Source organism: Solanum lycopersicum, chromosome 11 (assembly GCF_036512215.1).
Source record: "Solanum lycopersicum chromosome 11, SLM_r2.1".
Taxonomy (NCBI): Eukaryota; Viridiplantae; Streptophyta; class Magnoliopsida; order Solanales; family Solanaceae; genus Solanum; species Solanum lycopersicum.
The window spans coordinates 8,828,873-8,851,846 of NC_090810.1; the positions used below are offsets into that span (position 1 = coordinate 8,828,873).

Here is a 22,974-nt window from a genome sequence, read left to right on the forward strand (position 1 = left end):
TCTAGAAGGGGAAAAGTATTCTGTGCAAGTACTATTAACTAGTATAGCTATGCTACTACTGGAGATGCAACTTAAAATAAGTTTAGACAGAAATTTGAAATGATCTTTTCACGAAAGACCATTCAATCGCCTTTTCTAAATCTACGGCTCTTATTACGTCTCCTCCTATTTGGAAATGAAAGATGATAAAAATTAGTCCATCTTTTATTCAATTAATTCTTGATTGGAGTCTTCTTCTAGTTTTAGAATATTATTATATTCTCTACTCAGCGTCATTTCTAAGTTTTGAAGATAGGAAGGGGAGTTTTGTATACCTCCCAGTCATTTCTAAGTTTTGAAGATAGGAATTTGTATTTGCTCTCAAAACAAATGACTGTCCCCTTTTTTTTTAGAAAAAAAAGTGAATTGTTTTCTTTTATCTCAAAATAATCAATATAACAATAAAGTTTAGGCAAAAGAAGAATGACATGATGTGTCTTTTGAATAAGAAAATCATTTTTTGCAATTTAAAGTTTAATTAATAGAATTCAATCTATGATGGTTTTTAATAGCGATATAAGATGAAAATTAGCAGATTTTAGTAGTTCTAATTTTATCCTTTCTTTAAAAGACATTTTAAAGCAAAAGTCCAAAAAATAATAATAATTCAATATCATAATTCATTTTTGAAAACTAACGGTTATTTCATAATTTCACAAATGTATTAACTTTTTTATTTGATTGTCGATATGGGCAAATTTACATTTTCAATATTCTAACTTTTTTTTTTTACATCTTAAAATCATATTAGATTGTTTAAATAACATTAAATAAAAGACAATTATTGTCTCATAATATAATTTTTTTTAATTATATTTATAATCTCTTCGTCTCATTTTATGTGACGCTCTTTGATTTGACATGATGATTAAGAAAAAAACTTTTTTAAGTGTGGTAAATTCTATTTAATTAGATAAAATAATATTTGTGGGAATGGACAATGAAGAAAAATGTGTCACATAAAATAAAACAGACGGAGAAAGTATGATTTTTAGGACGCGCGGCCAGCTACACTAGTATTAGATTGAATAAAGTTCATAATTCTAATAAAAAAGTTGTTATTTATAAACCCTCGACTTAAAATTAAATAAAGATATTCAAACCGTTTGAAAAAAAAAAGATATACAGACATTAAAACAACGAAATGATGTGGAATAAAGAGTCGTGCAAATATACATAAGAACGAATAGTATGCTAACAAAATAATATGATATTCAAAGTACAAAAACATATGATACCCGATGAACAACAAATTACGAGAATAATAGTAATACCATCGATAAGAAAGAAGATTAAAGCCAGATATTAATTATAATAGAATTCTTTATAATGTTCATTTATTTTCTTAATAAATAAACTAATAGTCCTTGACCTTTTTCCAAAATTTTCTTCAAACCACTTTATGATTCTGTTTCAATTGTTGAAATTAGATGTGGAATAATTAATGCAAAGTTAATTATGTTGTAACATTCAACATTTAATACAAAATTTTAATAACGTAATGTGTTGAATTAGCTAGTAGTAGTAGATAGAATATTTATAAAAGGCAATTTTAGTTCAATTGCTCTAATTGTTGTAATTAACTTGCTATATAGCTTTGAATAGGATTTAGTAAATAAAAATAAAATAAGAGATACCACAACATGCATTTTATTGTAATTTTGCTACTTTATGTTATTGGAATTTTGATTAATTTAGTAAATTCAGAGAGATATATTGTTGGAGAAGGCTATGGTTGGGGTCCTGCTCCTTACCCTACTTACTACCAAGATTGGGCTACAACTGTCAAGTTAAAACCTGGAGATCAATTAGGTAACTTTTAAGGAAATTATTACATCGATCGTATTTGTAATTTATTAACATATTCGAACAAATAGAAATTTGTGGGGGTGCGAATGTAGTGTTATAGGTTTTCTTATAATTTTGATAAGCTATTTTTGGGAGCCGAAGGCGAGTGGTGGCGGAGCCACATATATTTGAGGGATGTCGAATGACACCCTTCGTCAAAAAATTACACTGTGTATTTAGGTGAGACATTCATTGGCTTCTATGCGCTTAACTTCTTTTTGTTTTGACACTCCTTAGTCGAAATTCTGGCTCCGACACTGACCGTGAGGTAAGCATCCTTTCGAGGTCGATCATACTTCCTTATTTGTGAGAATTTCCTTCCTCAGGTGTTTGTCTCCTCACCAGTTACTTTTCTTGTCATTTCAACCTTCCCTCATATATAATTTGGCTTAAAGTCTTTCTTTAGCCGTGTTTGGAAGGATTAAAGGTACCAACTAATTTTAGGGGTGTTAGTTTTTTTCATTTACCTAATCAAACTAGCTTTATCAGTTTTATAACTTCATAAACCAAATCAAATCAATAAAAGTGTTTGATTTTGTGGTGAAGGAGTGCCATTCACTCTCTTTGCACAAGGATAGCTCTACACCTCTAACCCTAACATCTAAACTACATACTTTGAATATAATTCATAACTTTATTTATCTTTTAGAAAGTTAATTTTCCGTGTACATAATATTATGTATTCATGTACCATTTTATTTGTAGAGTTTAGATTCCAAAAGCCAGAGGATTTGCTAGAGATTGGAAAATACAACTATTATGCATGCAATTCCAACTCTCTTTCAAGGCAATACAAAGATAGTCCAGCAATAGCATTCATGTTGGTACCTGGAGATTATTATTTCAAATCCAGCAACAATACAAATTGCATCAATGGCCAGAAGCTTTATGTAAATGTAGCAGCTCCAATTGAAGATGAGGCTGATGATAAGATTTGAGATAACTTAGATACATATATCTCAAAGTTAGACAATAATAACCAATTTATTGAGTTCAGAGTGAACGTGATCTTATTATATGTATGCATACATTTTCTTTCTTTTGTTTTTGCACATATTATAGTTTTGAGTCGAAGACAATAAATTCAGTTGAAATCATAGAACTAGTGGTAGCCATACGCACTTTACTTGTTTAAGATGGCGGAAGAATGCTCATGGAGACACTCTCTTGGCTATTACTTTCACAAGACAGAGAGTTCACGTAATATGTTATAAGAGGTGTTCAAATAGAAATAGTCCTTGATGTACAGAAAAGTGATCCTTTGACATTGATAGCAATAAGAATACAAAAAAAAAAAAAAAAACACTTACCTTAGTAGCATTTGATTCTAGTCTGAACCATTAGCTTGTAAGAGGTTTTGGCAAAAAGAAAAACCAACAAACTACATAAACAAAGAACTTGCAAGAACTCAAACTGCTACCATTTTATTTTGAAAAATTTCAACTAAAATCCACTTACTCTCTCAAAAGAGTTTGAAGATACAGAAAATCTGGCTCCTTAAAGCAGATTAAAAATAGATGAATAAGAGCAATACTGTCTAACAAAATGGCACAAGTCTTCAAAAAAAGAAAAACAAAAAGTGCAGTATCAGACTATCTGGTTGTGACCAACTAATATCAACATTGACAGCTTCACCTCCATCAAATCAGAACATCTGGTCTGTGAACAGGTCATCCGGATCAAAAATGCCTTCATCGTCAAAGGGAGGTAACTGAGCAGCAGCAGCCACTGCAGCTGCATAGCGGGGTATTCTGCTTAAAGCAGCATCAACCAGCACAGGATAAGAAGTTGGTGCTTTCCTAACTTCAAAAATGGAACTGATATCATTATCTTCGTCCATGGGTTCAGTGAGCAATGCTTCAAGTTCATTCCCAATTCTAGCGATAGGATGACTGTAAGTTCCACTTCCACCGCTAGCAGCAGTACCTGATCGTTTGCTGGGTAATAGGAAACTTCCAGCATCAACATTCACATCAGACCCAACACTGACAACAGCATTATGGTCTGTCGACTCTCCTCCAACAACTTCTATCACCTGCTCCACGTTGGTGCTTTCTCAAGGAAACATGCTCTCATTGCTAGTGATTGGCACTGCTTGTGATCCTCCGCAAGCAGACCCAATCATATCCTTGGTGTGTGGAACTTGGGAAGTTCTACTGGCTTCAGCATCCTCCTGCTTTGCTGTTCTTGTTATCACACAGTGCCTAGATATACTTCTCCTGTCAGCTTTTTCATATATGTCTTAAGCCCCGGAGAAATGACTTATAGTAGGAAAGATAGAGAAATAAGTTATTATAAGTTCTGAAGTTATTCCAGGAAACAAGATCGCAGGACAGCATCAAAGGGACTCTTCACGTGATACTTAATTAGATGAAATATGTGTAAGAACCATTTGTCTTAGCTACAAGTTACTCAAAATATCTCCATACTGAAGCTTTTATGAAGACAAAATACACCTATGAAGATGTACTCTATCCACCTAGAAACATAATATATAAGATGCTTAGAAGCACACCAACGTGGTCATTGAGAAAAAAGAAATTTCGTTTTAGAAAGAATGTAAGTCGTGCAGTCAATTACAAGTAATGAAACAATGATTAATTCCGATTATTAACGTCGTCCTCAGGAACTGTATTGGAAACTGAAGAAGCCCTTTTTCCCCATTCTACATCTATTTATGAATTTGAGGATAATTAGGTAATGGGACATATCCAGACTTGATGTCGTCCTCAAGAACTGTATTGGAAACTGACCGGTGTTCCTGTTCTGTCCAAGAAGCCCTTTTTCCCCATTCTACATCTATTTTTGAATTTGAGGATAATTAGGTAATTGGACATACCCAGACTTGATGACATTGATATCTTCAATTAAGATATTATAGTGATCCTTTATATCATCAGCCAATTTTCCCAAGAAGTGCTTTTGTCATTTCGTCCAATAAGATTGTTGTTATCCTCGTTGGTCGCAAGAGTATTCTAAAAGATTTTATCCTCCTCCTTAGTACAGAAGGAATTATTGTCTGTCCGATCGGTGTTCATTTTAATTCTACAAGAAAAGCTCAAACATTAAAAGGGTAAGCTCTTGAAGAGGATTCAGAAAACGGATGAGTGTCAATATATGACCAAAAACTACCATAAATATCAGGCGTCTAACATAAGAATTTTTTTGTTTTGTAACCCCTGAAACTTACTAATCAAAAACAATCGCGGCAGACACATTCTTTTAAACCAAGTTATGGATACTAAGAAAAGTAATGAGTGACTTGTAAAAGGATCAAACATGAAGATACATGTGGTATACTACCACAGAAGTCTCCAGAGATACAAAAATATTATGAAAGCATTTGCATTCTTTCCCTTTTCTATCGGACAAAAGGTTTTATAATAAGAAAACTATTCGTCTCAAGATAAGAAAAAACTATATCATTGAGTATATATTTTTGTTCTTCTTAGTTATGCAAAAAAAAAGAAGATCCAAGGCCTTGTACCACATAATGGGAAAGATATCGTGTCAACCCAACATATGTTATCAAAAGAAAACTGATATTCCCTTGTAACACAATCTAAACATATAAAACTAGGGAATGTGCTAAGAAAAATATATTCTAGACAAGAAATCAAAAGGAAAGTTCTACAAATTCTTGTTTTTCCAATTTGAGAAACATTAAAATCTCTACACATATTCAACAACGGAAACCATGTTAAAAAAGAGTCCCTAGAAAATTTTAACACAATTTTTTTCTCCAAAGATGGAAATAAGATGAATATCATGATATTCAAGTAGGTCAGCATCATTTCAGAATCTACACCAAAAACGATCTATAAATCAACCATATATGATTGACTGCACATTCTCTTGTGTCGTCATTACCTTTATACATCATGAAATAACAAATTATTGATCATTTGAATGGAAGATTTACAGGACCAAGAAACAACAACATACCAAGTGTTATCCCAGAAGTGAGTTTGGAGACGATAGAGTATATGTAGACCTTATCGCTACCTTGAGAGGCTATTTCTGATGCACACTTAGCTCAAGGAAAAACATATATATCAGATCGATAAAGGGAAGATTTACAAAACCAACAACATCATATCTAGTGAAATCCCCAAGTCAGATATGGAGAGGGTAGAGTGTCTATAAACCTTTATCTTACCTTGGGAGGCAGAAAAGTCATTTCTGATTGACCCTCAACTCAAGGAAAAGCATATCGGAAAAAGGAAAGCTTTACATAACCATGACAAAAAATCTTAAAGGGAAAGCCATGAAAGATCTTGTTTTTTTTCCTTCAAAGCACTAATCATATCTCTAAAAATTAACTTTCCTAAACATAAAGCATGTTAAAGAAGAGTACCAAACAACTTCAGCGGAACTAGGATAACGAGATGATCACAAAGAACAGTCAAAACAAACTTTTGAGTGAATCAATCTACAGCTATAAGTTATATCAACTATGAAATCAAACATTCAACTAAAAATGAATCAATCTACAATTATAAGTATATATATGTGTGTTATTCCATTTTGATTGAATGCTTATTTTCATAGGTGATACAACTTATAACTGTTGATAAATTCACTCAGAAGTTTGCTTAGATTGTGCTTTATGATCATCAGCTAGTTGTGCTCACGTTTTTTGGTACTCTTCTTTAACATGCTTTATGTTTAGGAAAGTTGATTTTTAGGGATATGGATAGTTCTTTGAAGGGAAAAAGTAAGATCTTTTATGTTTTTCCCTATAAGGTTTTTTGTCATGGTTATTTAAAGCTCTTTTTTTTATCTGCTTTTGATATGCTTTTCCTTGAGTTGAGCATCAGAAATGACCTCTCGACCTCCCAAGGTAGGGTAAAGTCTAGACACTCTACCCACCCTATACCTCACTTGTGGGATTTCACTAAATAGGATGTTGTTGTTGGTTTTGTAAATCTTCTCTTTCTCTGATCCGCTTGATATGTGTTTCCTTAAGCCAAGTGTGTATCGGAAATAGTCTCTCTAAGGTCTACGCGCACTCTACCCTAGCCTACCCTTCCCAGACTCACTTGTGGGATTACACTTGGTAAGTTGTTGTTTGTTGGTTCAGTAAATATTCTATTCAAATGATCAATAATTTGCTATTTCATGATGTATAAAGGTCATGACACACAAGAAAATGTGTAGTCAATCACAAATGGTTGATTTATATATTGTTTTTGGTGTAGATTCTGAAAAGATCCTAAGTATCAAAGTGATACTGACCTACACTTAAATATAATGAGATTCATCTTGTTTCTATCTCAAGAGAGAAAAATTGTGTCAACATTTTCTAGGGACTCTTCTTTAACATGTTTTAGTTGTTGAAAATTAATGTGTAGAGATTTGAGTTTCTCAAATAGGAAAAACAAGAATTTGTACAACTTTCCTTTTGATTTCTTGTCTAGGATATACTGTCTTAGCACATTCCCTAGTTTTAAGAAGTTAGATTGTGTTACAAGGGAATCTGAGTTTGTTTATTTTTTTTGAGACAGTAACAACTTGTATTCTATTCCAAAACAAAAACCAGAACGTGCCACAACAAGTTACAAATTCCTAATTACAATTGCGGAGCACCAAAAAAAACAAAATTAAGCAGTTCATCTTAATCTTCCGGATGGAATTGCTCTTGTTTTGGAAGCATCTGATATTTCTTTCTTCCCACACAAACCATCAAATTCAAGCCGGAATGATTTTCCATCTTTCTTTATGCCTCGAAATGCTTGCAAAACTGCTCTATAACTTCAGAGTCTGCGTAACTTTCCTAGGCATAACCTATTTCATGTCCTTTTGCTTGATAAAGACATTCCACAAAATGTTGGTTATTCTACAGTGAAGGAAGTGACGGTTGACAGTCTCTACTTCTTCTTCACCACATAGAAGGCACCTACGACTCAGTTAAATATTTCTGTTCATGAGATTTTCCTGGGCCAAAACTGCCTGCTTAGCAAGGCGCCAGGAAAAACAAGACACATTGTAGGGATTTTAGTTTTCCATATCAACTTCCATGGCCACCCATTCCTCTGACTGTTACAAGGATTAAGTTTTTTGTATGCTCTTCTAACATTAAAATTGTCCCGATTGTGATCCTGCCATCCCAAACTATCTTGTGCATCAATTGTTTCTTTGAACTATCCTAAGACCTTGTAGAACTCCACCAACCTTTGGATCTCCCAGTCATTTTGAGGACTTCTAAAGCTCAGATTCCACTCTTGGTTTGACCACATCTCTGCTTTAGTGGCTCTTTGCTGGTTTAGGGTGAAAATATCCGAGAACATGGTTTTTAAAGATACTTGTTCTAGCCATCTATCTTCCCAAAAAGAGGCTTTCCTACCATTCCCCAATTAAATATTGCAGTTTTCTTTGAGCTTTGACCAATATTTTCTGATGGCTCTCCAATGACACGATCCGTAAGTGCTAGTGACCGTTTAAGTTATCCAGAGATCCTCCATTTCATATTTAGCCTGTATTACATCTTTCCACCGCTTAAGCAAATCTCCGTAGCCACTTCATCATAAGACACTGATTTTGAATTTTTAAATTTCGTATCCCCATCCCCACAACATATTTACTCTTAATCGAAGTAATCCACTTTACCAAGTGGAATTTCTTGGTTTCACTATTTCCTTCCCACATGATATTCCTCAAAGCATCAAGTCTGTGAATAACACCATCAGGAATAGGGAAAAGTGACATCATATATGTAGGCATAGTGTCTAAAACACTATTGATGAGTGTTAATCTTCCTCCTAAAGAAAGGTACTGGCACTTCCAATTCACCAACCTTTTTTCACATTTTTCAATCACCCATTCCAAATGCCTACAGATTTGCTTTTGGCTCCCGAGGGCATCCCCAAATATGTAGTTGGTAGATATCCTGTCCTTCCGCCCAAAATCCTAGCCAGAGAGGGTAATTCAGGGACTTCATTTATGGATACAAGAAACTCTTGTTCCAATTGATGTGAAGCCTAGAGATAGCTTAAAAAAGAACGAAGATTACCCTTAAAATCTTCAGTTGGTTCTTGTTAGCATCACCGAAGACAAGACTTCATGTTTTAAGTGGCTAATCTCCAGATCAGCCCCCACTCTACTGGATACCCTAAAACCTCTCAGCAACGACTTTTCTTAAGCGAAATTCAACATATCATTTAGTCCCTCCATATCATTTCTTGAGTGATTTTCAACATTCATTTTTTCTTTTTCTTTTGATAGCATATGATGGATTGACAGGATTTCTTTCCCATTATGTGGTACAAGGCCATAGACCTTTTTTTTGCATCACTAGCAAGAACAAAAATATATATACACAATGATATAATTTTTTCTTATCTTGAGACAAATAGTTTTCTTCTTTTACTCTTCTTTCTTGTTATAAAACCTTCCGTTCGATAGAAAACGTAAAAAATGCAAATGCTTTCATAATATGCTCCATATCTCTCGAGACTTGTAGGGTAGTATAACACATGTATCTTCATGTTTGTTCCTTTTACTAGTCACTCATTATTTTCTTAGTATCCATAACTGATTTAAAAGAATGTGTCTTGTTGCGATTGTTATTACTAAGTGTTAGGGGTTACAAAAAATCTTAGTTTAGATGCCCAATATTTATGACAATTTTTTGTCATATATTGACACTTGTCTGTTTTCTGAATCCTCTTTAACAGCTTACATTTTTCATGTTTGAGCTTTCCTTGTAGATCGAAAAGAAAATGAACACTGATTGGACATGCAATAACTCCTTTTGGACTAAGGAGGAGGATAAAATCATTGAGAATACTCTTGCGATCAACAAGGATAACAACAATCTATTGGAGGAAATAACAAAAGCGCTTCCTGAAAAATCGACTAATGATACTAAGGATCATTGAATGTATTAATTGAAGATATCAATGTCATCGAGTCTGGATATGTCACATTACCTAATTATATTAAAAAGCAAAACCAAAATTAATAATCTAAATTGATGTATATATCATTTCTAGATGTAAAATGGTGAAAAGGTGCTTCTGAATTGATGCTTATATCATTTCTTGTATTTGATTGCACGACTGAAATTTAAAAATTTCTTATTTCTCAATGATCACGTCGGTGTGCTTCTAAACATCTCATATATATTTTTAGGTGGATAGAGTACATCCTCATATATGTCATAGGAGTATTTGGTCTTTGTGAGAAATATAATAAAAGAATATTATTGACTTGTTGTTGTGTCTACATTATTACATTGAGACCCTATTTATAGACCCTATAATACAATCCTTTACCAAATAGAATACTATTTAGTATACCTATTCCCATTCTAATAAGATTGTATACACATATTCCTATTCGAATAGGATTGTATAAACCTATTCTATTCCAATAGGACTATATAAACTTAATCCTGTTCTAACACTCCCCCTCAAGCTAGTGCATACAATTCATGTACCTAGCTTGTTACAAATGTAATTAATACAAGCACCGATGAGGGGCTTGGTAAGATATCTGCAAGCTGATCAGTCGACTTCACAAAATTGACAGTCAATTTCAATGTGCTTGGTTTCTCATTAAATACTGGATTTGACACATAATGTTAGTAAACACAGAGATAAAATTCCAGTGTTGAACTTCCCAAACCAAACATGCAAAGATTGCTTCAGACCATAGAGTGACTCACATAATCAACATACAAGACTACTAAATATCTGCAAGTTGATCAGCCGACTTCACAAAATTGACAGTCAATCTCAATGTTCTTGGCTTCTCATTAAATACTAGATTTGACACATAATGTCAGTAAACACAGAGATAAAATTCCAATGTTTAACTTCCCAAACCAAACATGAAAAGATTGCTTCAGACCATAGGATGACTCACATAATCAACATACAAGGCTACTAAACTCCCCCCGAGCAACAAAGTGCTCAAAACTTAGTATAAAGTATATGGATCATGTTGGAATCAATAGAAGAGTCGATATTAAACAAGTCACTGAAAAATTGGCTGGAACATGCTCATATGTCGGAGTATTAGATTCAATGGCTAAAAGTGGTCATAATCTAAGAAATAAAATTATATAAGTAGGTCGAAATGATGTTACGACCCAACTAGAGAAGAGAAATTATATAGGATAATTTGAATTGATGGAACAACCCCATTGAAAAAGAGAAATAATATTGGTAGGGTCTGAATGATGGCATGACCCTAATGAAAAATAGTAATTATATAGGTAGGATTGCAATGATGGCACAACCCTACAAATTAGATTTGAGGAGTCACTGGAAAGACGAATGGAACCACGCGAATAAAATCTGAGTCACCAAAAAGACACACGGTGCTACGCAACTCAGATATGAGAAAGTAGTTAGGAAAAATCCACTAAACTACACAAATTAAATATGAAAAGTAGTCAAAGGAGATGCACGGTGCTACACAAATCAGATATTCAAAAATAAGGTAGTCACCAAAAATATGGCACGGTGCTACACAAATTATATATGAAAAAGTAGTCACTGGAATGACGGCACAGTGCTACACAAATTAAATATGAAAAAAAGTAGTCACCAGAATGATGACGCGGTGCTACAAAAATTAAATATGAAAAAGTAGTCACGAGAATGATGGCACGGTGCTACACAAATTAGATATAAGAAAGTAGTCACCGAAATGATGGCACGGTGCTACACAAATTAGAATGAAAATATAATCACCAAAAAAATACACGGTGACCCAACTTTTGCTAACATAATCATTAGCCGGACGGGCGGCATATATGGATAATAGCCACCCGCCGGCAGCGCAAGCTCTTTGATTGTTTACCAAGGTCGTAGAGGCTCTGATACCATGTGAGAAATATAAGAAAAAAATATTATTGACTTGTTGTTGTGTCTATATTATTACATTGAGACCCTATTTATAGACCCTATATTACAATCCTCTACCAAATAGAATACTATTTAGTATACCTATTCCTATTCTAATAAGATTGTATAAACATATTCTTATTCTAATAGGATTGTATAAACCTATTCCTATTCCAATAGGATTATATAAACATATTCCTATTCTAACAGTCTTCATAAAAGTTGGGAGATATTTATAAGTAACTTGTAGCTAAGTCAAACGGTGCTTACAAGTATTTCATCTAATTGAAAATAAATATACCATATGACTTTATTATTTATCACTCACTTGAACATATTGTCTTCAGATAATAACAACCATTCTATACCCTGCATGTTCACAAATGAACCACCCAGCACCAAGGTGAGTTTTAATACAACAAGGGTGATAGTTTAGGTAGGTAAAGCGAAGAATGATTAGTTGGGTTATGAAACTCGCAAAATGTGATAGTTTGGATGTGTTTTTGACCATTAACTCTTAGTAAAATTATTTACCTTATCCGAAAAGACAATAACTCCAAAATAAGATGCTGTTATGCCCTTTGTCCCTTGTGAAAACTGAAGGAAAATAATTCATATTAAATTGACACAAGCAGCTTGTAAGCAAGCATGTGGAACCTAATAAGCCAAGTAAAGATAAATATGGACTCGAAACTTAATTAGTTGGAAAAAGTATAGGCATAATTACTCAATAAAACCTCCTACTAATCACTAGAACTAGACCTAATTTATAGAAAGTTTTTGTTTGTCAATGTCCAATAATTTAAGCCGACAGACTAATAAGGAAAATCTCAGTGCCCAACCTATACCAAGGGTTGGCTTGAAAGTCGACCTTATACTCAAAAGCACCTTTTTAGTAAGGTTGCTTGTTTCCACTCATTAAAATTCGATCTACAAAAGGAGGTGCACAAGGGATACTCAAATTGCTCTCACTATCACTAGAGAAGGTGAGGACGTCTTTCTTTCCTACCTCCATACAGTTCGCCTAAAGCCTTAAAAGAGAAGGGGAAGATTCATTTATCTAAGTACTCGGTCTTTGTTGGTCGTTGTTCCAGTTGAGCACTCTCTAGTCTTTGTCCAATCCCATCTTAGAATCTTCCAAGATGTTATAGAATTTTCAAAATGCCTCCAAAGAGAATATGTAGCCTTTTTGTTTTATTTAGGCATGGACGAAAGGTTTTAGGGTAGCCTCCAAGTAATCCTAATGGACCCTTGGGCTTAAAACATGTGGGTGGACCATTTTGTAGAGGCCCAACCTAGCCCAACTTCAGTCATGTAATTTGACTTAAATAATTATTCCGGCTTTATTAACCCAAAATGTTCACTTGGGTCAATATATCTTGAATTTATAACTTGTTCAAATTTTGTATCGGCTTAATCCCATAAAATTTTGCATGCCTTGATATTAACAAATTTCAGTACTGGATTGTAACTGTTGGTATTGTTTGTGTTTGTTAGATTCTTCTATATTAATATTTTGGGTATTTTGAGTTGAAACTATAACTCAAACAATTGAAATGAGGAAATATGGCTATAAATTATGAGGGTAAGACAATTTTGGTTTCAGCGAATGAGTTTGCGGAGTCCTCTCAGTATCAACAATCCCTTAAAGAATTCACTTCAGTTACTACCCTTGTTGATCCAAGAAAAGCATATGCAGTCTCCTCTTTGAACAACTGGGTAATTGATACACGTACTAGTAATTACATGACACGTAATCTTAATATATTTTCTACCTTTCAATCACAAAAAGCACCCTCTCAAGTAATGGTAGTTGATGGCTCAACACATAACATTGTGGGATTTGGAACCATTAAAGCAACCTCCTCTATTGCCATGTCATATGTATTAAAGCCACACTAGAACTTGAATCCTAGAGACCCTCTTTTGATTTTGTAGGATGTCCAACAGTCTATAGAAGAAAATGAATGGTTACAGAGACCATTTCCAGAAGAGGAAGTGTTATTGATCATCAACCAGTCTGATGAGGACAAAGCACCAGACACTGATGACTTCACTATGGATTTCTTCAAGAAATGTTGGGATATTTTGAAAGAGGACTGAATGTTGAGTACGAAAAATTCCCATCAGAAGAGTGCGTTTGAGAAATCATTTAATTTTCATTGATGGCTTCAATCCCAAAGAAACCTGATGCAATTGAGCTAAAGACTTTAGACCTATCAGTTTGATAGGAGTAGTCTATAAAATCATCTCCAAGTTGCTAACTGAGAGAATAAAGACAGTGATAGTGAAATTGGTTGATATGAACACCAAATGGCTTTTTTTAAGATGCACGCGAATAATGGATGCAGCATTGTTGGCTAATGAAATGGTTAACTCCAGGGTAAGGCAGAAAGAACCTAGGAGTCTATGCAAGCTAGAAACTGAGAAAACCTATGACCATGTTAATTGGAATTTCCTTCTAAAAGAACTAAAGGACATGGGGTTTGGTAGCAAGTGGATTGGCTGGATCAATAACTGCATTTCAAGTGTGAAGATTTCCCTCCTCATAAATGTAAACACTGAAGGATTCTTCCAATCTCAAAGAGGTCTTAGACAGGGAGATCCATATCCCTATTCCTATTCTTAATAGCCATGGAGGGGTTGAATCAGGAAGGCAGAGACTAATGGGTGGGAGAGGATTTAGTGCACTTGCTGGGAGAGGGAAGGAGCTGGAGATCACACACTTATTCTATGTTGATGATGCTCTTATATTCTATGAGGCAAAGGAGGCAAAAATTAGACACATAAGGGCTATACCCACTAATTAGTAGAGCATTTCAAGCCTCCGTGTCAATTGGCTGAACAGTCATCTCCTCCATATCAATCAAATTGACAATTTTCTTGGGCTAGTTGAGACATTAAGTTGCTATGTAGATATCTAAAATATCTGGAACTACCTTTGGGTGCTAAGAACAAAGAGCTGGAAGTGTGCAATGAGGTGTTGGAGAGATGAGGGAGGAAACAAGCCCGGTGAAGAAGCTAGTATTTGTCCCTGGGTGGTAGGGTGACCTTCATCAAATCAGTATTAGATGGATCATTTACTTATATGATGAGTTTATTTCCAGTCCCCAAGAACATTGAGAAGAAAATAAATAGGCTCAGGAGATCTTTTCTTTGGCAAGGAAACAAGGAAAGGGAAGGCTACAACTTGGTGAAGTGGGATACTCTCACACTAAGCAAAAACCAAGGAGGCTAGGATTGAAGGACCTAAGTCTATAAAACAGTAGCTTACACCAAAAGTGGCTATGGACATTCTGTATAGAATATAGAGCCTTATAGAAGATATTTATATTGTTTATTTAACCGTTGGACAACTGTAGTGGTTATGGGCACATTTGGGTGCAGTGTCTGGAAGACCATTAGAAGACTATTGCCACATTTCAAAAACAACATATGTGTTAGTGTTAGGGATGGGAGGAAGAAAGAGTTCTTGAATGAAATATAGATAGAAGAAGACAGTTTGAGAAACCTATTACCTCTTCTATATACATTGAGTATGCAGAACAATGACACTGTGGAACAAGCCTGGAGTCAACACGGTTGGAATCTAGTATTTAGGAGAGCATTGAATGATTGTGAAAGTGAGGAGGTTGCCAAGCTATTAGGGTTCTTAATGATTTACTAAGTACTTCTTAGAGGTTTGATAAGCCAATATGGAAAATACACAACAAAAGTATATATTGAAATCATGCTATTGAAAGATGAACTTTAATGTCCCACTAATTGAACCAACCTTAGCAGACATATTAATAGTTATCTGGACCAACCTTAACAAGTGTTATTAATGCCATTTGGCTCCAATATAAAAACACTCATGAACTTGCAAACACTATATCAAAGAAAATCTTTAGTATAAACGTTTAAAAGTCGACCTGCAGGACAAGTATAAGTTATTCAAAGGAAAGAACTGGTCGCCTAATTTAAATGTGCTTCAGTCAATCAGACAGCTTGATAGAAGTTGTCATCTTGGATAAGATCCTTTTTTGCTATCTGGGACTCCTCATTTCCCATCAAAAAGGTAAAATGGATAGTCTTGACTGATCTGTATTAATGAAGAAATATACATACATTTCACTAGCTGAATATCCTACTTCTGAGTATCTTTACAAAGAAAAAGGCATAATTCAGAAGAAAAATTGAACTAAAAAAAGCTTAAACACAACTTAATTACCTCGACAAAGGAGCTGGTCATTGATTAACCACAATCATATGAGCTCTAGTAAAATCCTGTCCAAAAAAATATCATGAATACAAAGGTAAATAGTGGGAGAACAACAACATAGTGGGAGAAGTGATAGCTTTTTAATCTTCTAGCCCATAGATACACTCTTCTATTAGTTCAAGTTTAGTCTTATAGCCAGGCGCCAGCATCCTTCATATTGATGGTTAAATATCCCAACACGTCATATATCATGTAGTACTGAGGATGCTTCCTATCTTTAGATACAAAACAGTGCGGATATCCAGAAGTATCAATCCAACTAAAGACAACCTCCTTTGACAATCCCACTTTGTGAATCCCTCTTCTGACGTTATCGACAGACTGCCAGTTTCCTTCCTCTGCATAATATATTTGAAAGCAGAATATGATAACCAGAAATTATCCCTCCCCTATAATTCAAGCAGCTTACTGGAAACAATTTTCCCCATATCAAAGTTTCTATGCACTCTGCAGGCTGCAAGGAATGATCCCCATCTTCCCAAGACATTACCCTCAACACCCAACAGTTCAGAAAAATTATGAGCTTCATCCAACCGTCCAACTCTCCCTACATGTCAACCACACAAGGATAGCGCTCTGCTGATGGCTGAATCCAGATTTTTCACCCATCAGCTCAAATATTTAAAGGCCTGTATCAACCAATCCGGTGTAGCTGCAAGTAGACAGGACTGCTACAAAGGTAACAGCATCTGGTTCTAAAGCATTCTGCCGTAAAGAGTAGAACATGGTTACACCTAGAATATGTGTCTATCATAGCATTAAGCGAAATAACTTGCCGTGCATTTCTTTATCAGACATGCATGTAGCTGTGTAAACTCCAAATGCTGCAACTGTGAAGTTGCCCTAAGAGCAGATACAAATGTCACATCATCAGTAGTAACAGCATCCTCTGCTTCTACAGCTTAAAAGATGAGATCAACAGCTTTAAAAGGAAATTTGTTCTAAATGTACCCGCTAATCATAGAGTTCCAGATCTCAGTAATTCATTCACAAGTATTCTCAGATAGTCTGGTCATCAAATTAATGCAACCAAGCTCAGCATACATAACAATGGAAGCACTAACAACAAACAAGTCATTTACATATGCATTACCCAATTTCGCAAGCAACCCATAAAGAACATCAGCAACTCTAACATCCCTTATTTCTGATACAGTAGGAAAAACATTAATAAAACTAACAACAGTTGGCTTAATGCCTTATCTCATCATCATAACAAAACACCTCACGGCTTCCGAAAACCTCTTCCTTTTCACATACCATGAAAAAATAGTAATCCGCGCAACAACATTTCTTTGATGCATAGTTCTAAACACCCTTTAAACTAAACCACAATCAGAACCATTATCCAATGTAAGACAAGTAGCAGAGTACATATTCAACAAAGAATTACTAACAATCCTACAAGTATGAATCCCAGAAAACAGAATGTGGCGATGCACGGCTTTACCTACAAGAATCCCTTTGGTCTCTGCGCAAGCCTTAAGAACAGAGGAATAAGTATACTGATCACATACGGATGAATCCACATGTTTCAATCTAGAATAGAATAAAATGGATTCATGGGGCATGTTATTACAGATAAACCCAATTATTATTGTGTTCCAAAGGACAGTTGATGGTTGAGGAATTGTATTGAACAGTTGGCAGGCGAGATGGGGTTGGCCTTGTCTGCACGATTCGCTTAAACAAAAGCGAATTGTTCTGGGTTTTGAGTCTGTAAGAGTGCACTCTTGGTCGGTGAGGAGTAGAGAAGAGTAATTTGGGAGATGGGTTAAGCTCAAAAATGGAGACTGAGAAAGTTGAAGGAAGAGGAAGAAGACAATGGTTTGGTCTTACAAATACTCATTCACTTCAATATTTCAATTTGTTTGTCTAGTTTTGACATTAACAAGTAATTCCTCCGTTTAAAAAGAATGACCTAGTTTGACTTTTTTATCTTTTTTTTGACACTAGTAACATTGTATTTCAGTCCGTACTTAGGTAGTACTGAAAAACCATGTTTACAAAAAGAAGAAAAGATTAAAGTCCTTCCAATGCTAAACCAGGAACTAGATGGACCCTAAACCATCTATAATTGACTCAGTCTCATTGGAGTAGACATTTGTACACCAGAAACAGAACAACAAAATACATTTAAGTTAGCCTTCCATTAATCCTAATAGCCCCTTGGGCTTAAAACATGTGGCTACGTCATTTTGTAGAGGCCCAACCTAGCCCAATGTAGTTGGATTTGATTTAAGTCATACAATCTTGACATAAATAATTAATCCGGCTTTATTAACCCAAAATGTTGACTTGGTTCAATATCTCTTCAATTTATAACTTTGTTCAAATTTTGTGTGGACTTAATACCAAAATTTTTTGTATGTCTTGATATTAACAAATTGCATTTTCAGTCTTGGAATGTATCTGTTGGTATTGTTTGTGTTTGTTGGCTTCTCCTAAATTGATATTTTGGGTATTATGATTTGGAAACTATAACTCAAACAACTGGCAAGGAGGAAATATGGCTATACATTATGAGGGTAAGACAATTTTGGTTTCAACGGATGAGTTTGCAGAGTCCTCTCACTATCGAGAATCCCTTAAAGTATTCACTTCAGTTGCTACCCTTGTTGATTCAAGAAAAGCATTATGCGATCTCTTCTTTGAATAAATGGGTAATTGATCCAAGTGCTATAAATTACATATACGCAATCCTAATATATTTTCTACCTTTTGATAATACAATAAAAATCAATCTACAATTATAAGTATATATGTGTGTGATTCCTTTTTTGTTGAATAATTATTTCCATAGGTCATACAACTTATAACTGTAGAGTGATTCACTAAGAAATTTGCTCTGATTGGTGCTTTGTGAACATCAAGTTTTGCTAGTTGTCCGGATGTTTTTTGATACTTTTCTTTAACCTGCTTTATATTTAGGAAAATTAGTTTTTAGAGAAATGAGTAGTTGTTTGAAGGGAAAAAGTAAGATCTTTCATGTCTTTCCCTTTAAGATTTTTTGTCATGGTTCTATAAAGCTTTCCTTTTTTATATGCTTTTCGTTTTGTTGAGGGTTAGTCGGTCAGAGGAAGTCAGAAATGACATCTCTACCTCCCAAGGTAGGGTAAGGTCTATAGACACTCTACCCTCCCCATATATCATTGTGGGATTTCACTAGATATGATTTTGTTGTTGGTTCAATCTTTCCTTTCTCGGATATACTTTATATGTTTTTCTTTGACTCAAGCGTGTATCAGAAATAGCCACTCTACCTCTGAAAGTAAGGTAAGGTCTACATACACTACTCACTTGTGGGATTACACTTGGTATGTTGTGCGTTGGTACTGTATATCTTCCATTCAAATGATTACTAATTTGTTATTTCATGATGTATAAAGGTAAAGACGACAAAAGAGAATGTGCACTCAATCAAGATGGTAGATTTATATATTTGTTCTTGGTGTAGATTCTGAAAAAAATGCAAAGCGACACTGACCTACTTAAATATCAAGAGATTCATCTTAGTTCTATCTTCAAAGAGAAAAAATGTGTCACGTTTTTAAGGACTCTTCTTCAACATGGTTTCCGTTGTTTAAAGTTAATGTGTAGAGATTTAAGTTTCTCAAAAAGAAAAAACAAGAATTTTTATAGTTTTACTTTTGATTTGTTGTCCAGGATATATTTTGTCTTAGCACATTCCCTAGTTTTAAGTGGTTAAATTGTGTTACAATTGAATCTGGGGTTTTCCTTTTCTTTTTATAACATATGTTTGGATTGACAAGATTTCTTTCCCGTTAAGTGGTTCAAGGCAAAAGATATTTTTTTTTGCATCACTATAAGAACAAAAATATATACTCAATGATATAATTTTATCTTGAGACAATAGTTTTCTTCTTTGTACTCTTCTTTCTTATTATAAAACAATCTATCCGACAGAAAAGGTAAAGAGAGCAAATGCTTTAATAATATGCATTATATCTCTAGGGACTTATGTGTTAGTATTCCACATGTATTTCATATTTGTCTCTTTTTACTAGTCACTTATTATTTTTCTTAGTATCCATAACTGATTTAAGAGAATGTGTCTTACCGCGATTGTTTCTGATTTCCAAGTGTCGTGGGCTACAAAAAATCTTATTTTAGATGCCTAATATTTCTTATAGTTTTTGGTCATATATTGACACTTATCCACTTTCTGAATCCTCTTGAAGAGCTTACCTTTTTCATGTTTGAGCTTTCCTTGTAGATCCTAAAGAAAATGAATATTGATTAAACATGCAAAAACTCCTCCTAGACTAAGGATGGGGATAAAATCTTTGAGAATACTCTTGCGATCAACAATGTATTAATTGAAGATATATCGAGTCTAAATATGTCACATTACTTAATTATCTTGAAATGCAAAACGAAAATTAATTGAATTGATGTTTATATCATTTTCTTTTTAATGTAGAACGGCAAAGGGGGTTTCTTGGATAGAATAGGAACATAAATTAGTGTCAATACAGTTCTTGAGGATGACATTAATAATTTGAATTGATGTTTATATTATTTCTTGTATTTGATTGCACGACTTCCATTTTTACTAATATAGAATTTCAAAAATTCTTATTCCTTAATAACCACGTTTGTTTGTTGCTAAACATCACATATATTATTATATTTCTAAGTGGATAGAGTACATCTTCATATATTATTATATTTCTAGGTGGATAGAGTACATCTTCATATATGTCATAGATATATTTGGTCTTCATAAAAGATTTAGTTCTAGAGATACTTTTGAGTAACCTGTTGCTAAGACAAGCGGTGCTTACACGTATTTCCTCTAATTGAATATCACGTGAAAGGTCCCTTTCATGTCGGCAATACATCATCATTGAAATAGACTAGGGCGAAAACATGTTGTTCAGGACAATGAATGTTCTAGTATGCTTATCCCTCTTTTAGTGATTTAGATCTAGTTTCTTTTTGGTGTTGTCGCGATTTGCTGAGTTTTGCTCAATATTGAATTAATAGTGTTTTGTGGATGCATGTTCTTGATGTCAAATAAATTTGGTATTTGACTATCGACTACAATTATTTTGTTGGATGAATTGTTCGATAATTTGTTGGAATCAAATATTATTGATGACCTTCTGAAGCTAGGCTATTCTTAAGTTTTTTATCGAGGTGAACCGGTTAAGGGAGACAATTTCAAAGCTAATGATGTGAAAGAAGTATGTAATAGAACAAATAAATGAAATTTGGCTTCTACATTGCATTAACATGATCATGATATAAGATGTACGCATGCCTGCGCTAGGCTTGTACAATCTTCATTGGACCAATCATGCCTAACCTATACCAAGGGTTAGCTTGAAAGTCGGCCTTACTCAACAAGCACCTTTCTTAGTGAGGTTGCTCTTTTCCACTCATTAAGATTCTATCTACAAAAGGAGGTGCATGAGGGATACTCAAATTGCACTCACTGACACTAGAGAAGGTGAGGACATCTTTCTTTACTACCTCCATACAGTTCGCCTTTAGGAGAAGGGGAGGAATAGTAATCTAAGTATTGGTCTTTGTTGGTCGTTGTTCCAATTGATCACTCTCTTGTCTTTGTCCAATTTCATCATAGAATCTTCCAATATGTTAAAGAATTTTCAATATGCCTCCAAAGAGAATATGTAGCCTTTTTATTTTATAGAGGCATGGATGAAGGATTTAGGGTAGCCTCCAAGTAATCAATGGACCCTTGGGCTTAAAACATGTGGGTGGACCATTATGTAGAGGCCTAACCTAGCCCAATGTAGTTGGATTTGACTTAAGTCATGCAATCTTGACTTAAATAATTAATCCGACTTTATTAACCCAAAATGTTGACTTCGTCTTGCATTTATAAGTTCCTTCAAATTTTGCATTTCTTGATATTAACAAATTGTCTTTTCACTACTGGATTGTGTCTGTTGGTATTGTTTGTGTTTGTTAGCTTCACCTATATTGATATTTTGGGTATTTCGAGTTGGAAACTAGAACTCAAACAATTGGAAAGGAAGAAATATGGCTATAAATTATTAGGGTAAGACAATTATGGCTTCAGCGAATAAGTTTGTGTAGTCCTCTTAGTATCAAGAATCCCTTTAAGAATCACTTGAGTTACTACCCTTGTTGATTCAAGAAAAGCATATGCAGTCTCCTCTTTGAACAACTAGGTGATAGATACAGATACTAAAAATTACTTGACATGTATCCTAATATATTTTCTACCATTCGATCACACAAAGCACCCTCTCAAGTAATGGTAGTTGATGGCTTAACACATAACATTGTGGGATTTGGAACCATTAAAGCTACCTCCTCTATTGCCATGTCATCTGTATTAAATGCCAGACTCTACTCAAAACTTGAATCCTAGAGACCTTCTTTTGATATTGTAGGATGTCCAACAGTCTTTAGAAAAAAATGAATGGTTACAACTCTATATGTATATTTACTCAATAAAACCTCTTACTAATCACTAGAACTAGACCTAATTTAAAGAAAGTTTTTGTTTGTCAATGTCCAATAATTTAGGCCCACGGCCTGAAAAGGAAATTTCAGAGATTATCTTATCGATATGATATTTTGTAGATTCAGAACCATTTTCACAAATGAAAAACTCCACTTATGCCAGCTCCATTGATATTCACATACTATAATTAGCTGAACCGACCTTAGCAGACATACTAATAGTTATCTGGATCAATCTTAACAAGTGTTATTAATTCCATTTGGCACTCGCGAACTTGCAAACACTATATCAAAGAATATCCTCAATACAACAGTTTAAAAGTCGACCTGCAGGACAGGACAAGTATAAGTTATTAAAAGGAAAGAACTGGTCACCTAATTTAAATGTGCAATCAGAGAGCTTGATAGAAGTTGTCATCTTGGATAAGACCCTTCTTATGCTATCTGGGACTCCTCGTTTCCCACCAATGGATATTCTTGATTGAT

The 22,974-nt window shown here is 34.3% G+C and overlaps 1 protein-coding gene and 1 long non-coding RNA gene across 10 annotated transcripts in view; one reads left to right on the forward strand and one right to left on the reverse strand.

The window, feature by feature from the left end:
* The first annotated feature begins 1,629 nt into the window (after positions 1 to 1,629).
* LOC101264692 (uncharacterized) lies at positions 1,630 to 3,684 on the forward strand. The gene is made up of 2 exons (XR_011212412.1): positions 1,630 to 1,851; positions 2,593 to 3,684. It is a non-coding gene; the product is annotated as an uncharacterized lncRNA (long non-coding RNA).
* Positions 3,286 to 22,974, reverse strand: part of LOC101265091 (uncharacterized) — a 28,096-nt gene continuing 8,407 nt past the window's right edge. Inside the window, exons 5-9 of one of the 9 annotated variants that reach the window (XM_069291373.1) lie at positions 22,864 to 22,974; positions 15,955 to 16,010; positions 12,276 to 12,338; positions 12,070 to 12,110; positions 3,286 to 4,091 (exon numbers count right to left, since the gene is read on the reverse strand). In XM_069291373.1, the coding sequence (XP_069147474.1) occupies positions 3,944 to 4,091; positions 12,070 to 12,110; positions 12,276 to 12,338; positions 15,955 to 15,975 (273 nt within the window). In that variant the 5' untranslated portion in view covers positions 15,976 to 16,010; positions 22,864 to 22,974 and the 3' untranslated portion in view covers positions 3,286 to 3,943. Of the gene's footprint in view, positions 4,149 to 12,069; positions 12,111 to 12,275; positions 12,339 to 15,655; positions 15,826 to 15,954; positions 16,849 to 22,863 lie in introns of all 9 variants that reach the window. The other 8 variants (XM_069291372.1, XR_011212410.1, XR_011212407.1 and 5 more) reach the window with 8 other exon arrangements.